The following is an 18,386-nucleotide window of genomic DNA, read 5'->3' as shown; positions in this document are numbered from 1 at the left end:
CAAATTACTGCCGCGCCACTACAGTGGCTTCCCAGATTGCAAGAGTTAATTTACATTACGACATTTGAATATTAATTATCGCGGACGCTAGACCGAGTGCGGGCGCAGTCCTCGAGGCGTTATCGCGCGTACGTACCATGATCTAATACCGGGAAAGCGAGAGTGATAAATTGGACGCAGGGTCGCGCGGCCAGATCCGTGGAAGGTGAGATGCATCGGAGGAAGATCGAGGAGGATAAGGCTGCTTAATAATTACCGAATGTCGCGGCCGATTTCCATCGCGCGCGTGAATTCAACGTGTCTCGCTCGATCCCCAAGACGATACGTCCCAAGTCGGAGCTATTTATTTTCACTCACGTCGGCCAGTCGTCAAGGCTCTCGGAGGGAAAAATTGGCCGTCATCCATCAACCTGACCTTTCCGCGCCACGATCAGGAAGTCTGCATGGACGTACACGTAGGCGGATATAGGTACACACACACCGCGTGGCGGCCGCTGTTTCCCGGGGCGGACGAGAGCATTAATGAATCTTGCTCGGTCACTCCGCTTGGCTTTCGACGAATTACCTTTCATCGAATTAAGTCCGCCCCATGAAACAGTGATTTCGCAATGAAATTATGGCATCCGCCGTTCTCGCCGTCGTGTTGCTCACCGAAGAAGAGAGGGAAGGGGGCGACCACGGATCTTGCAGCAGCATCCTGTTCCGTCGAATTTAGCGACGGCCGCGTGTCCTGGCGTTCCCCTGCGCGCTCATTACGGTTATTATGCCCGTTACGGTTACGATGATTGTTATAGCCGTTATAGCCTTGGCCGCCATTAAGCTTCTTATTACGGGCATCCATCGTTCGCGATGATACGCCGCAGGATTTTCGCCTTGCACTCGCGGCAATACGACTCACATGAAATCGAATACATTTTCCGAGCGAGTTTTCGCTATAAAGTACTTTTTTTTTTTCACAAAATCGCGAAATATTTTAAACGGCTCAAAGGCTTAGGGCCGCCTCTACGGATTCACAGGTGTTCCTTTTAGTTCTGCGTTTTTTTTTTTTCGAAGATGAATTTATAATCGATTTTTAATCCCTATCTGCCGTCGTCAACTTATAATCCCCGTTTCTGTACGCGCGCAGAAGATACGAAATGTTCCATCGCGTGCTCTTCCCCTCCTTCTCTCTATCCAAAAAGTAACCGCGGTACAAGGTGATAGTTGCCGATGCGGGTGATTCATTATAAGTGCAAACGATTGCAAATTAAACGTTCCGCCTTGAAATATTCCGCCTGCTCGACGTATGCACTACTGTTGTCCGTGCGGTGCAGAGCGCGGACACATCTGCCATGTACGGACCATCTGTCAAACGGCTTCGATGATACTCTCCACGCCCACGTACATACTCGCGCTCCGTTGTTCCCGTTTCAAACAACAAGTTACGAGTGAGCGGAATTTAATGACAGACCACCCCGGCAGTGCCGAGCTCAGCGCAGTGTGAAAAGTGATATTCTTGCCGTATCCCGCGGCTACTGATAACACGATGTGAAAAAACAGAGTCGCACTCTTGCAGGTGAACAAAAATCCGATAGCATGCGTATTTACACGCTTCTTTGCTTGTGTATCGAGATAAACGAGAAGAGGAGGAGGAGAACACGGCGATCGGTTTTCCAGCGCTTCGCCGACACGGAAAGCGTGCGAGGGATATTTCATGCCGCGACTGCGATTGCGAGATCGAGTCGCGATCGATAGCTATCGTTATTCGTGCGTGACTCGCAGACGCAGCTCAATGCAACGTGTGCACTAGGCTTCCGTAAAAAAGAATACCGAGTAGATATCGATATGGGTTAATGGGTTGATACATCGATACTTTCGCCTTGATGTCTTACGATGTATATCGATATTTTATCCATGTCATCTTTGATATTTTTCTATTTGCACTAATCCCCAAGGCGATGACAGGTCATCTGAATTATGTTTCTATCTAAATATGCCATTAACCGGTAGTTCAGACAAGCCGCTAAAAATGTGGGAAGGAAATGAACATGTCCTATTTTATATAGAATAATGCGACAATTATATCTGCGGTAGCAACGTCTGTGCCATCAGGAAGATTATTTTCCAAGGCGGAATTAATATTAACGCAACAAAGAAACCGCTTAAGAGGAAAACCGCTATCACGAATATTATTTTCGCAATCTAAAAATAAAATTTGTTGAAAATTCTAATCCATATTTGCTGTCGTAAATAAACAAAATAATACTAAGTAAATAAAATATATTAGAACGGAAAAATATTTATTCAGAAAGTTTATTAATAATACTGGCTAAAAAATTAAATGCTTAGTACACATGTGTACAAATTACGCAGTGACAAAATATAATTTTTGATAGAAACATCGATGTTAATATAATATCAGTGTTACCGTGTAATTCGATATTCATCGATGATCGACGTCAAAGTTACTCTGACGCGGAACCCTAGTGTGCACGAGGGTGCGTTCGCGATTTCGCACGGGAAACGCGGGAGACTATCACCACGGTGCGTCGACGAATCACCGCGGTAGGAAGAAGTCACAGCGGCAGGTTTGTATAGTGGGTGCAATAACAGCACTCACCCGTTGCGTCTCCTCGCGGTGCTTCCGCGTTTTCCTCTAAGTTGCCCACGCTATTATAGCCAGCCAGCCAGCCACCACTCCTCCGACGACGGCAATAACCCGACGGCGCGCACATGCGATATTATATCGTGCATTAAGCGGGGAATGAGATAATTGAATCTGCCTGGTAAATGGAACGATGATTTTCCTCCGATGATGAAATAAACGATAAACGATAATATTGTAAGCTCGTTAAAAACTAGCGAGAGTGCTCTGAATAAATATTCATGGCGGCAGTCAGCTGCGTCACTTGCGCGTACGGAGTGACGGAAAATTCTTGAGCGGGTTCCGTGCGAACTGTTCTCCAAACACGACGACGACATTCGGCTGGGTGTCATCCTTCGCGCGATTTTTTTCACTATTTCAAAAATGTTAGAAACATGAAATACCAAATATCACGCTTCGAGGACGAGGGATCACTTCGAAGGGAAGATCACCTTCGCACCGATACATTCGACTGCGTCGAGCGATGCTCGAATTCTGCATATTATTAATCTGAGAACGTACTCACTACACTTCGAAATGGCCCTCTTCATGGCCCTCATCTTCGTGTCGCCTCTCTCCCGAGCCCGGTGATCGTTACACTACGATCGCCAGGGGGGCAGTAAATGACAGAGAAGCCGAGGGACAGAGAGAGGAAAATTCGTAGACGAAGAACGGCGACACACATTCTCATCGGTTGCCATTATTGTGCGTCACTCTACGTCCCGGTTACAATATCATTGTCGCGTGGAGCGGACGCGCCTCGAAGAAGCGGAGCGGACCGGATGTAGCCCGTGAGGCGTGACGATGATCGATCACTGCGACGGCCGATCGATGCGCCCATCGGCAGGACGCGTCGCCGAGCGTGCCGATCTACTCGTGAAGACAGCGGATCCGGATTTATCTATCATGTTCCGGATGCGGGACAAAGGATAACAAATGGCCGCGGCGGCTCCTCCGCGAGCATTCGAGAAGATGGGTCGGGGGGAGGGGTGGAGACGCGCCTTCGAGCTACGACTTTAAATCACGTCGGCCACCGGCGTCACCGATATAGATAACGGTTCGACGAGAAGGTGCGCGCGCTCCGTACTTGAGTTATCTTTATTCCTGCCGATAGCCGGCAGGAATACATCGAGGACACAAATTCGTGCTTCGTCCTTCCCACTCAGGTGCCAAGCGTGCCTGAGAAAGAGGCTATAAATGGCGGCGCATTGTGTCCCTGTAACGTATTAATGCGCGCCTCTACCGCGTTCGAGAATCGCCTTAATATATTATAGAAGATAATGATGTAGCTCGTTAAATAGGATAGACCGCAAGGACCCGTTATGATATATAAGTACAGCCTAACAATATATTAATGTAACATGAGACTCAATTGTATAATAGGGGGCTCCTCGGATTATAATCACGTGCAGTACAAAAGACGTTAGAAGCCAAAAGAAGTCATTGCAGGCAAGGGTCGCTTGAATTTATTAGATTTTAATACAAAATTATGAAACGAAATTGTTTCGTTCTTATTTTAGGTCCTCTTCACTTGTAATACAAAAAAAAAACATTATAAATTATATCATAAATTCGGTCGGTCTCGAGACAAATGCATTGACGATGAACCAAGCAATTTTTGACAGAAAACCATTCCGGGTTGATCGACCCTTTTATTTAGAATCATCTCAGTTATCTTAGTTATAAATTTTACGAATACGAAGACAGTTTCCCCGTTCAGCGGGGAAATGTTATAGAATGCGCTGCTATGAATGGCGATTTAATTAGTTAATTTTCAACGTTGAATAATGCAATTAATTTCTCTAAATTAAATGTCCCGTCAGAATCCAACACGCGCCGTCGGCGTATTTATGCGTCACGTATCTTCGTTTATACACGTCTGTTTACTTAAATCATGCAGAAATACGCGATTATTTTCCGTTATTGCAGCAGCACTGCAAACAATTCAATGTTTTAAATTGCTCCAGTTTACGGAGAGGAGCTACGGTGAGTTTCTTCGCATGAAGATTTCAATAATACATTCGCATTCGCGCGGGGTGATTTCGAATAAAAGCAACGAGAGAGAGAGAGAGAGAGAGAGAATATAACGTTATGCCACGTGAAAAGTGAAACGCGGGACGGTTCATATTAAAAGGAAACTCGTGAAAGAGGAGGATGGACCCACACACAGAAGTAATTTTCAGTGGATCGTTCTTTTGTGTGAGAATCCCGAGCAGATTTGTTGATACCATTCTTCTAACTGAAACGAACAAATTTTCGGAAAGAACAAAATTTACAATACACCAGGTTCCATAGACGTGCACTCCTGATCGTTATAATTTGTTAAGCACTCTTATACTTTTGACTTTTGACAGTGCAAACACGTTTGAGGCAAAACCGAACCTCTATTGGACATGTTGATGCGGAACATCAATCTCTGAAATCACACATAATGCCGTCCGGCTCTAGTAGATTCAGCATCTACCGCTGTCAAAGTGATTAGGGATCCCAACTGCGTGTCTGAAGCAAGACCTAGAACGTTTTGTTCTAGAGAGATCTAATGTCACGTGGGCTTTACGGCAAATCCGTTTGAAATTTATCCCACATGATTAATTCGCGGTAAACCGTAAAGCGGAGTTTCCGACGGGAACCGTTTCGATCCGCGACATTAGTGCGTCTACTGTTTCACTGTTACTCCATTCTATTACTTGTATTGAACTTGGTCACACACAAAAAATCGCAGGATTATTAATTTACTTTTAGGGTCAGATTATGTTTATTTCTCTATAAAATAGCATTTATAACTGTGCATGTGTGAGTCATGAGCATGAATTGGCAGGGAAATTCTAAATCGGATTACGCAGTAATATTTGTGCAAAATTTGTTGTGTGCGGTGATAGGAGAGAGAAATGCATGATATTACAATTATAATATGTGGTCACTAGGGAAATCCCTTCCTGAGATGTCCCTATTAGTGACGAATTATAACTTCCCATGAAAATTAATTATTAAGTTATTGTAATATAATGCACGTGTTACATTGTACATTGTTACGCTGTACGTAATTAATGTCGTCCGGGAGTTTAAACATTTGAAATTCTAATGCTCAGGATCTGCACACCGTCGATTTGGAAGAATTCAGACACGGCGGGACCAATATCACCGCTTTTCGATTAGTGGACCCGGAGAAGCCGGAAATTCAGAAGGTAATTCAGGACTGGATCTACGGCGAGAAGCGCTATAATCGCGAGCTCGATATGGGACAGAACAGCAACAAGGTAAGGGTCCCCATTTTGCGAGAAGAGTTAACTAAAGTATAACCGGAAATGGATCGGCGCCGTTGCATTTACGGCGCTACACTGAGGTCGTTTATTACCGTCTATGCCGATATTTCCCTCTCAAAGTTCCCCCATACAGTATAAATATAAATACAGATATCCCGGGGAGTGTAAGCGTAGGATGTTATGTATGCAAATGCAGAGATCGTTTCACGGGCGAAATATGTTCCCCGTCCTTAAAGCGGCCGCGTCTCGCGTAATAACACTCTAATTTCGCATTCTTCGCACAAGCCCGCTTGACAGCCCCGCATCGATCTACTTCCCGGTTCTTCTCCCGGCACGAAACTTAACGGCAGTCAGCTCTCGCGTTCTTTGACGTGGCCGAGAATAAGGGAGCGAATGTAATAATTGGGTATTACCCTGTTCGAAACTTGACTACCGCTGCGGGAAATTGAATTGCCCGTGACGCGTGCCGATTCTCATAAGAATGCAAATACCGCAGAAGCTGCGAGCGACTGTGACTGTCGAGTCTCGTTCTCTGTTTCGCCCGCCGAACTATCCGCAACGGCTTGCATTCGCGTGAACACACACACAAAGTTGCATACGTTGTCGGAATATCGAGTGTTTAATGTACGAAGCACGAACAACAGCGTCTGTTTCTTCCGGACCGACTATTAGCTTCGGATTATCAGTGGTCGAGGACACGTCGGAACTTGCGAATTAAGAGAGTATTGTTGAGTCGGAAAAACGCCGGAATTCTTCTAGGGAAAACTATCGAAGCAATTCAGATGCGGCTTTTTTATAATTGTTTATCGATTTTTGTAAATTATAATAATATTTTTTGTTCGTAGACTATCCAGTGGATCTCATGTAGACGACGCTAAAATGGGAATTACGCACAGAATATACACCTCCATGTAACGTAATATTGATTTTTGCGGTCTGATCTTTTCGAGAGAGAAAATAAAACATTAGAATAACTTTTTAATAATATTTGTATTTTATCAGTATCAAAAATATGGACGAAAAGTGGAAAAATAAGTCCAATCTAAAAAGAGGATATCCTCCGGTTCATGGATTGAGTAAACGAGGAAGTTTCGCGTTGCGATTAATTTTAAGCGCACTGAACTTTAATCCGGAGACAGCTCGTTGAGATATTCAATAGTGAACATTACGAGATATCGTAATTAGGACAGAAATATAAATCAGGAGTTCATTTAAAATAATAATGTCGATAAAATCGATAAACCCACCACGTGTGCGATATTATCATTAATATCGTACGCATCCGCGACATTATGTTGTGCAGCTTGCAATCGTGATATTATTGAGCGCGCGCACGCGCGATGCAACGGCAATTTACATATCGAAATGAAAAGCGTGTCGCCTCTAATTTCACGTTTCAACACCCATTCGCGACCGTGCGGCTCGGGCAAGCGCAAATTTCCGTTTTAATGGGCCGGAGATTTGAAGAAGTCGCGTAAAACGTGGCAAATACGATTTCCAGCGTTAATCGTGGTTCGTCCTTACTTCCCTTACTTCCATAAGTCGGCCTCGAGTATAATACGATCCGCGCAAGAGGCAAGAACCTCGCGCGATTCGCAGCGGGAAATTACGTATGCAATTACCTACTTCCATCGCACATATTCCGTACGTGGCAGCGTAATGAAATGACGGTAAATTAATCGATATATGCGTGTCCGTACGTACACGTGAAAATACGAGTTCGCAGATACTTCCATTAGGCGTCGACGTTTTATTAGACGACGTATCGATACATCGACGTGGCGGACGATGTCGAGAGATTCAACATTACGCCGTCATAGTGACAAGATTTATTAACCCACGTGATTTTTGCGGGGAAATATACGCGTTAAAATTACACGCGACACATAATGTAATGAATTAATTTCATATGCCTAAAAATATTGTTTGAATTTAAGAAGAAGATAGTAGCATGCAGTCCAATAATTATTATTCACAATATGGTTATAGCTTTTTTTTACGGCTTAATGGCTTTTTTATATATTATATATAGCGAGAGGTAATTCCACATGTCACGTAATATTGGAAGGAAGCAAATACTTTATGACGAAAGCGAGGGATAAAAAATACTTTTTTTGTGTGACGTAATTGTTGGATGGCCCCTAAATGGAGAATAATGGCACGTGTCGGAGACAAATTGACTACAAGACAAATCCGGATTTACCATGTTATGTCGATTCACCAGTGTTTCTTCAATTAACGGCGCGTAATCGTTAGGGGGTGACTAATCACGACGTTGTCATAGGAATAGCAGCTTTTAATTCTCCGGGCTTTCGTTCATCCGTAAAAACTATCATTGTTTTTGCAATTTCAACGCGATAAACCTATCTATTATACTCGCGTAATCTGTTTCACATGATGTTTTTCCAAGTAACTGGCGAAAAACAACGACGCGCGGAACGTGCTTAATACGCACATACAAAACGTGCCGCCCGTTAACTTCCGAAAGAAAGCGCCTTTGTGTTAATGAACGTGCGTGTCTAAATTATAAAGAGAATAGCATCGCGCGCGCACATACACAGTATGTTATTTATATTACGTTTGTTTCTTTCATTTATATTGTTTATACCTCAAGCCGAAAAATTCCAATAAACAAATTCTCGCCCGACAAAATAATTCTCGTGTCACAACTTTACAATCTCATAAGTGCAAAAGGAAGTATAACCTGCGTGTCCGTGTGAACGTATGGATAGGTGTGCGTATGTGCGTAACGGTCTCGTAAACTTCGAGTTACGCAAGACAAAAGCATGATTCGGGTAAAGGGCCGGATGCCCCGAGGTTTGCAACGTTCTACCGCGCCGCGGCGCGTAAAAGCGGCAAGTACCGAAGGCGGCATCGCGAAAGCGAATTACATCGCGCGTCGCATCTGGCGCGGCATCAACTGCGGAAAAGTTGAGAAGCGAATCCGTACGTTCGGTTATTTCGACGGAAGCAACATCTGCCAGCGTCCAGCGTCCGGCCCTTAAAAAGGCCAATTTGCCCCGACACACGGCTGCACGTTCGCGCAAACTTCCCAACAACTTTTTGCCGATGTCCTGCGGTACGTAGCTGCAGCACACCGTGCGAGAGAATGTGACGGATTCGCTGCGATGGCAAGTTGCAACGCGCCGTTGTTTTCTTACGTCGTCGCCTTTTTTCCACGTGAAAATCGAGGCGGGCTTCTCGTCGCGCGCTAAAATTGATGCTCTCGTATATACGGAGAGAGCGATCGTAAATACGAATTATTTTTCACTGCGCCGATCTTCTTCAGTCATCTCGAATTCGTCTTTTCGCGAGGCAGCAGCGCCGAAGTCATCGCGTAGACGAAAGTCAGTTTGCGAAGATGAATCAAGATATATCTCAGCGTGATTGCAATATGTGCGAAGAAAGTGCAGCGAGATGGGAAATTAAATGCCAACGGAATGCCGGACGAGATAGTGTAACTTCTGCGAAGACGTTAATTCTTTCGGCGTAACTTCCCAACGTATTGTACTGTGCGAGGAAAAATCGACTCTGCCCAAGTTTGCTGTAGAAAAGTGAATACTTGATATTTCATATATTGTATACTGAAAAATAAATCAGAATAAAAAATAAAATATTTGCTTTCCGATGATCTTGCTCTACACTAAAAGAAAAATATATTTATTTTCGAGGATAACAATATCCTTTTCTTATTTTAACTACAAAAATAGTAATAGCAACATGGACGTAAGGTTATTATCACTGACACTATAATAATATTTATTAGAAAAATAGTTCGATTACTTTTCCAGTAAATGGTTGAAATGAGAAAAGGATACTGTTGTCCTCGAAAATAACTACATTTTTCTCTCAGTATAGTACTTTCATACGCAGAACAGAGAGATCGATTTGTGTTGAAAAAAAGGAAAAAAAAATAACTATATGATTCCACTAAAAAAATGAAGTTGACCTCAAGATGATTTTTAATTATTGACTACACAACGAAGTTAAAATCACCAACTTGCGCGGACAATCCGTCACTATGAGATATATACGATATACGATACATAGAATACGATAATAAGGAGCGAGATGATCTGTATATTTTGAGATTAATTATTTCAAGGAACAAGAGCTCGCAACAGCTTAAAAAGATTAATCGACACCTGTCATCCGGTCGTACAACACCTGCCCTCCCGCTTGTTTAATCGTAAATGATTCACAAGCAAAACAATTACACATAGGACGGCGTATTTGCGAGTACTTCATTTTCCACTGCGTGGACAGAACTCGCGGTGGTTTTTTCCCTTTTTTCGCTGGCACCGAGACAAGCGACGTTTCATGGAAGATACATCATCACGCCGACAAATAGAGCGTCTTTATTTACCCGCTTCGACGAAAGGAGAACAATGAGAACACCGGTACAAAGAAACACCGACCGACTTTCCTCTCTCTGTATGTGTGTGCATGTGCGCGCGCGTGTAAAACCATGTAAAATAAAACTTATAAAATTGTCAATTGAAAGTCGCAAAACGAATGGCGCCGCGTCGCGCAATCGATTCGCGACACGCGCGCGAGACGCTGGTAATAAAAACTTTCTCAATTCGCCAGTTTCATCAGGCACCAGTGTCTCGGCTTTACGAAGCGCTGACTATTAGACTCACCGCCTTACTGCTAAAATTAAAAGTATAAGGGCCGCGGCACAGACGAGCGAAGTGCGGGATCAGACAATCGAACTTCTTGAATCGCAATTCAGAAACTTGCTAAATCGCGCCTCGACCGCGTTTGACGTCTGTCAGTGAGAGAGAAAACAAAATCTGACAAAATTCAACCGACAAAATTTCAATCTTTCGCACTTAGCCACCCGACATGAAAAAGAAAAGAGAAGGGACATGCAGTTGTCCCGTGTCCTCGATAAGAAAGTTTATTATCGATTTGCGCGCAGGTAGCACAAGCTTGACCAGCTTGACGGAATGTCACGGGACGAGCGGGTCATATTCAGTAACCCAAGCGTGTAGCGCGAGTTACAAGGAATAAGGCGATTCCGTTCCCTCGGGAACGAGATCGTTTTCCGTCAGGAGGAGCGCCCTTATAGAACGAATCCCTTTAAGACCGTGCAATCGATGGAAAGCCGTACCTCCAGATAGGCGTCGTATTCATGGGAAATTTATCAGTGAGGGGGCAAATTCCAGGCGTTTCCACCCCTCGAGCCGGCACGAGGCTGGCTGGTTACCGCCAGAGGTAGATTATCTAAGCGGCACAATGGTAGTCGGAGTCTACGGAACAGTTGAGGTTCCATGGTAAAATCACAAGGCCAAGAAAATCTCGTGTGCTCAATGCCTTAAAAGAGCCCATCGCAATTTCGTTATATCTCCCCGACTGTTTTTTCTATTCAATTATACCTTAGTATCTTGTCGTTGTCGAACCATGATCGAGGTCACCTTGACGAAGGTTTTTTCTCTCTACGAACAACGGGAATATATCGATATAAAAATGCATTGGCTATCTCATCAATATCTTATGAAGTATTCGCTTTTCGACAAAATCACCTTAATACTTTTATAAGTTTCCATTAAAACGAGACACTTTATATTTCCTACAAGCAACGTTGGACGGTTCCTTTCGAGAGAATGGTAATTTCTCTCGTCTCTTAATTAGCTCATCGTACGATCTCTAAACATGAAACATCACACTGGACCGATATATTAGCGGGCCAGTCATCGAGACTCAATACGATGTCGATCCGCCGCCACTGCCGCGGTGCGTCGCGACGCCATCGCTCGAAATTTAACGACGACGTTAAATTGCGTTACGCAATGTCGCCGTATAACGAACAATCAACGTTTGTCCAAATTCCGTAACGGGTATGTCTGCCACCCGGGGGGATGTTGGCAATCCCATTACGAGCGCGTCAAAGCCAGACTAATTAACTCAATCGCGTACACATACGACGACGAGCAGTCGGACAATATATTGATTCGATTATTGATAGGCGATACACAGCGAGCGAAATCGTTAGAATTGCCAACGAGCATAAGTTTGTTATTCGAGAGGCTTGAGCGAAAATTCCATGTTATTTTACGACAGCATTCATTAGTAAACTTGCGTAAGACTTAAAATAGCGCGATTACATGGCGCAACTTTCCCGCTCGCCATCAAGTATACTCGGGTTTTCAACTTTCTATAGGTGATTAAGAGACCATCCCTCTGTTGGATTTAATTTTCTATATTATATCGAGCGTTATATATACATATATATATTTAGGTAAACTTTGGAGATTAAATGACTCGTGTAATTTTCAGTGTCACCACCGAAAAGAATGTTACATTCAAGTAAATAATTATTCCAACAGTTGTGAACAAATTTTTACTTGGATTAAGTAAATATTACTTGAATGTGAAATATATTAAATTCAAGTAATATTTACTTGATCGAATTAAAAATTTGCTCAGAACTATCGGAGTAATAATTACATGAATGTAGTACTTTTTTTCTTCAGTGTGAATTTGTAAATGTATTGTTGTTTATTATATATAATAGTATTAACAAATATATTGACGATTGTGTCTCTCTCACGCACACATGGAACAGAACAACCTCACCACCATAAAGGTAAGTGAAATGCGCGACCGTCGTAAGCGGACGAATATTATCCGCCGGGTCGCCAGAATATGATATAACACGTCCATATATTCCCCAATTTCTGCGGGACTCGCGGCGGGGAAACGCACGATGAACGCTCGTGCAAATTTCGCTGCGACAGGAACTAATCTGTTACGTGAGCAGATCGGTCGGCAAAGCGCAAGTAAAGCGCGGTTCCGTTTTTACCCTTGTAATTCATTATTGGCGAAGTCAATGGGCCGCGGAACCGGTTCACGTCTCACTGTTTCATTACGAGTGAGTTATTGGCGAAACGCGCGAGCGCTCAATCAGGAATGTCAACCGACACACCACCGTGACTATCGCTGCACTTGCACGAAACTGCACGATTATTGCTACATCGCCCGTGTAATATATCGCGCTACAAGTAGCGCGCGATCCACGGATGTCAAACGATAAGCTGAGAAGAATGACGATAGTTTCGACGATTCCCGGGTCTACTTTGAATTCTTTTACGTGGCAATTGCAAAAAACAAATGTTGAGAACGATAGACAAAATCGCATTTTTCGGTCAAAGTAATATATTGGAATATATTGGCAATCCGCTATTATGCTTTTTCCTCTCATCTTCTTCAATCGGAGCTTTCAGAACATCGTTGTCAACAATTGTTTCGGGTCTACCGCGAGGTTCATTTTGAAGCGATTCATCTCCGGAACGAAATTTTTTAAATCGACGTCGAATGGTTCGTTCGTCAGCTGTATTGTCACCATAAACTCGGTTAACGTTGTGCAGCTTGACTGTTTCCAAATTTAAATTTATATCGGGTAATAATTGCACATTTCACTGGTACTCATATTGCGATTCAAAGATTAATACCTCATGCACGTACGATATTTCAGAAAAAATTGATAATCTTAATATACAATACGAACATGGACTGACTTGTACTTTCGCCAAGCGTATTAATTCATAGTATATCTTCAGCGCAATATGCATGAAAAAATTTCGACGTTACACCAACCTAATACATTGGGCCTTAAATGGTTAAAGAAGAATAAGACATGTTCAGGTTTACGTACGTGTCCCGGGCATTGGTACTTTTATTTTACGATCGTTAGTCAAAACTCGATGACGAAAAGAGAATCGAGTCGTAGGGAACTCAGTGAAGCGTACGTTCTATGAACGCTGGGCGGGACATTCGATATAAAACTAAAGAGCCATAAAATTCGCCGACAAACGATCAAACGTGAAACTGCGAACTTTGGTTTCCGTATTGTCGTTGAACACGAAAGCAGGCTGGTAATATAAAAGACGTCTATCGATAACGGTGACACATATTCGAGACGTCTCGCGCGACACCCTCCCAAGACCTCTCGTGCAATTTTTTCACGTAACTACTCGATCGCTTTCCCTCTTATTACTTCTCGTCGTGATGCGCGGGTAATGAATAAAGTTAGGGGAGGAACACGAAACTTCTATTTGTCCGAAACTTTCGGTCGGTCTCTACATAAGGATATTACCGCGTCCCTTCGTATCGGGAAACACGTGAATCGGATACATTGACTCGTTCCTCCGTAAATACATTCCCACGGACGAGGCCTCGTAAAATCCGGTAAGGATATTGGTTGTCCCCCCGAATATATATCGGGCGGAATATACACACCCACGCGATATATAAGGTGATGCCGCTTTTACAGCGACAATATCGCTGTAGAGGTGAAGGGGAAGTAAGGGTGAGAGAGAAAGAGATGGATAGATAGAGAGGATACCGCGCGAGAGAGTTACGAAATATAAATGTCGCGAAACAGAGGCGCCAATTTGCCGTGAAATCCTCCCAGGAGCCGAGATTTCGTTCTTTCGCTTCTTGAACATCGGCGGGAATTCGAGCCGGCGCCGCCGAATATGATTCCTCTCGCGAAATGGCAGACTCGGATTTCACCTTCGCGCTCTTTGTCGCGTTGATAATTTCGATACCCGCGAGCTTCGATTCCGCCCGAAATACTTCGACTACATCGAAGATTTTCCTTCGAGCATCCTGGTGACATCACGTGCAATTCTCTTTACGTACAGAATGTGCTGAAACTCTTATTTCGTGATAAATTGATCGTTAGAACGCTTCACGTTCCAAACGCTTTTTTTCTCTTCAATTATTGAATTCATTATAACGAGTGCGGAAAATTGTAAATTACAAGAAGCTCGTCAAATTAAGAAAAAAATTACGCTTCGCACCACAGATTGGTTTTATTCGAAAGGCCCAGATGCACGGGATAAACTCGACTTAGGGTCCAATGAATTTCAATGCGGTGCGCTAAATTCACATTAAAACTTTAAGAGCTCCGAAGAGGAATGTCATCCAATTATTGCTGACGAGAAACCGTATCGAAATTCAATACGAGATACCATCTTATTATCATCTTCTGTAGGATATCCGGTACACACACACACACACACGTTACGTGCAGAACGTTTTATATAAAGTGACGTGGTAGAGCGTGCCTCAGGAAATATCGATAACGGAAAAACGTGTTACGGATAAAATGGCTCGGATCACATTGCACAAAACAGTTTCTTTCTGGATGAACGCTCTTTCGCTACGGCCCACTTTTTCCTACGTTGCTTAAAATATTCCGTCGAATTACTTTACGCGAAATATTTTGCACAGGGATATGTTTCATGCGTCGATAACGCTTCGGTCGTCTATATACGATTCGCAGACTGAAACATCCCTATTGTACGACGCGGTCTATCTCTTCGCCAAGGCGCTGCACGATCTGGACACGTCCCAGCAAATTGATATCAAGCCGTTATCCTGCGAGTCAACTGACACTTGGCCTCATGGATATTCGCTCATTAACTACATGAAGATCGTAAGTACCATTGATTAGAACAATCAGCGGGATAGTTTCAAGTGAGAGGATATTATATGTATGTATGTTGGAATGTGAGATGTACGCCCACCTTCGAATCTTACAGTTTCGTTATTATTATAAGTAAAATAATAGGGGAACTCGGAGCAAGAGTCGCGAGATAAGACGGAAAAACGCTATATAGAAATAACTATAGACTTGTCAAAGTCAACGTACTCATTCGTGATGAACAATAGCAGAGGCGCAAGTTCGAACGAGTTTACGAAAATCAAATAATCTGACGTGATTTTATAAATTGTTTAATATCGTGCCGGATAACTTGCGACACAATACTGAAAGTTTATGAGAAAGAGAATTTATGAGACGATATGAACTAAAAGATTTTTGGAAAAAATCCCTCTTTTCACGGTTATACGCGACGATTCTCTCATGTTCGTCGAAAAATCTGCACTTCTACAGAAACTCTATATTTTCAGCGCATTAGCCGAGCTAATACGCACGATCTAATTCTCATTCCGTGCTCTCATTACATGTGATTCCCGTACGAGATAAATCATGCGCAAAATCGACCTACCACATGTAGCACTAAATGCAGCAGTAATGTAAGCGATACGGACAGCCTTGCAGCTTATCGTGCCTAGTTAACAGATGGATTCGGAGATAGCTAATAACATCGGATCGGCGAATTTGGGATCACGTAATGAACGGACACGGCTTCGCGAAGCCGTCGAAAAGTATCTCGACTCAGCCCCGCTCGTGTGAAACACGCGCCGTTTCGCGGAGTAATATTAGAGATGATGTTTGCGTATTATTGGCAGGCATCTTCCGCTGGTGATTACCGCATTCTCGACGAACGCGATACAACGCAGAGGCCGGATATCGCGAATATGTTAGGCAGAAATTAATTCCGCAGAATTATGGGGCGCTGATCGATCGTTCCGACAACGTAATAAACCATTATAACGATATGCTTAATCCTCTCTCACTCGCTTGCTCTCCCGCCTAAACCGCGCATCCCTCAATAACAAATATCACGAGTCTTGCTATGCGCACGAATAATAACTATATTTGTTATTTGTTTAAAATTATAGACATATTTTCTCTTTTTGCGTATTTTTATTCACGAAACGTGATTGGATCTAACGATGACCCCAAAATTTCCCGGATATTCAACATTAAATATTGATCACAAGCCATGATGATTACTAATTAAACATAGTTTAGCATATTTATCACATTTATATTTACCATGTTTATGAATTATGTAAAGATTTCATTAGCGTTTGACGGGTTGAATCAATATATCATCATGTTTGTTAACATCAACACGGTGAAAAATATTCATTAAACATCGATCTCGTTACCGTTATGAAGGAACGCACGAAGGAAAGAATGTCGCGGATGAGACGATGCATTTAAGCAATACCTCTGCCGAATTCTGTCGCAACGTCTGGTTATCTTCGGTGGTAAAAGAGCAGCATAAACGCGCGCGGAATCGTCAGACAAGAAAACTGTCTTTTGTTTTATGCGTCTACGTCAATTCGTTCGCGAGTTACAGCTTTTTAAAGTTTCGGCGTGCCAGACGCGCAGGCCGCTACACGTGAGTGAGCGAGATCGACGATCAATTGACGAGCGAGAGCGTGTTCGACATGTTTGTTTACTTCCTACGGCACGAGTGAATGACCGCGCACGTGCTCCGAGCAGCCTTGAGGGGTGGGGGTACGCGCGGTAGTGGGGAGATAAGGCCTCGCTGGCTCAATGGGTTACGGCGAGGAATTCGAGTTAGGGTAGGTCCACGCGTTAGGGTAGGTCCACGCGTTAGGGTAGTGTAAAAACGCGCGGCTCGATATTTTCCTCGATAACTTCGCTTCTAGGTATCGTAGCGACTTGAAACAAAAACCGTTATAAAACTGAGACTCCCGCGCTGCATATACGCGTGAAGTTATTATTATGCGACGTCAGGATTAATTGGCGACAGTGGATTCCCCCCCGATCATTGATATCGGTCGTCTTCCAATCGAAGTGGACATTCAAGCGGAAAATAAAGAAGCTTAGCTTAGACTTGATAATATTTTTAAGCGTCAATGTTCTGTTATTAACGGATATAATATGTAATTATGAAAGTATTATTATACATGAAGACAAAATTTAAACATTGCGGATATTTGCAATTGTTACATGGCAGAAAAGTAAATGTAAAAATTAAGACGATATAAAAATTAATACTTTCATCTTTAAATTTATTCTCTTGTGCACTAAGTTTACCATTGTTACTGATGCAACAAACGAATATTGTTTCCATGCGATTTGTCCGCTGATTAAACAGTCAAAACGATCCTATTGCGGTTTCTGTATTCTTGAGGCGATTTTCTAACAGGAAAAACAAGATGAACGCAACACGCGCGCAAATGTACGGGGAGATAAAGCAAAAAGAAATTGATAAATAGACGATGGTAGGGTGGCGTACGGTGCAGGAAATCATGCGAAGCCCAGACGCATTGACTCTCCGCGATTCGCGCGATTGTTCTCGCGGAACAATAGAAAGTTACCCCAGTTTAAACGAAGCTGTCGCGCACGTTGACAAATTGTCGCTCGTGGTTTTACTCCGCTGCATCCTGATGCAAAGATGCGCACCTAGACCGCAGCGTGTACCCGACGTATCTCCGTGTACGAATCGTCGATTCCGCAGGCGATAGCGAAACAAGTTTTCGGTTAAAACGAGTGTCTTCGTACCTTATAATTCCGACGCAGATTCTGTTCCCCAATTGAACGCGTCCGTGTTTAGACAACTTTGCACGAGCGATAAAAAGGATAATTTTGGTTTTGAGGGGAGAGGGAGTAAAAAATATCAAAATTTCGCGTGACATAATTGTTGAATGGTTCCCCATCAGTATATGTTCAACCCCCAGAGATCGAAGGATAACGCGTGAAGGTAACACGTCGGCGCGATACGCGAGCGCATATAAATATGCGTTACACGCAGGATATGGAAACGTGTCTCGTCATCCGCGCGTCGCCGTGTCGGGATTGACAAGCACCGGAAGATACGTTC

General features: G+C 43.3%; 1 protein-coding gene across 5 annotated transcripts in view; it reads left to right on the top strand.

Annotated features, from left to right (window-relative positions):
- LOC106747061 (glutamate receptor ionotropic, kainate 2) overlaps window positions 1-18,386 on the top strand; it is a 136,981-nt gene that overhangs the window by 100,953 nt on the left and 17,642 nt on the right. For 3 of the 5 annotated variants that reach the window (XM_014624323.1, XM_014624319.1, XM_014624322.1), the window contains 3 exons: window positions 5,713-5,880; window positions 12,458-12,478; window positions 15,182-15,334. In XM_014624323.1, the coding sequence (XP_014479809.1) occupies window positions 5,713-5,880; window positions 12,458-12,478; window positions 15,182-15,334 (342 nt within the window). The remainder of the gene's footprint in view (window positions 1-5,712; window positions 5,881-12,457; window positions 12,479-15,181; window positions 15,335-18,386) is intronic. The other 2 variants (XM_014624320.1, XM_014624321.1) reach the window with 2 other exon arrangements.

Source organism: Dinoponera quadriceps, unplaced genomic scaffold (assembly GCF_001313825.1).
Source record: "Dinoponera quadriceps isolate SergipeBrazil2010 unplaced genomic scaffold, ASM131382v1 scaffold2110, whole genome shotgun sequence".
NCBI lineage: Eukaryota > Metazoa > Arthropoda > Insecta > Hymenoptera > Formicidae > Dinoponera > Dinoponera quadriceps.
The sequence above is the reverse complement of the archived record's forward strand: the minus strand, read 5'-3'. Positions and strand labels throughout refer to the sequence as shown.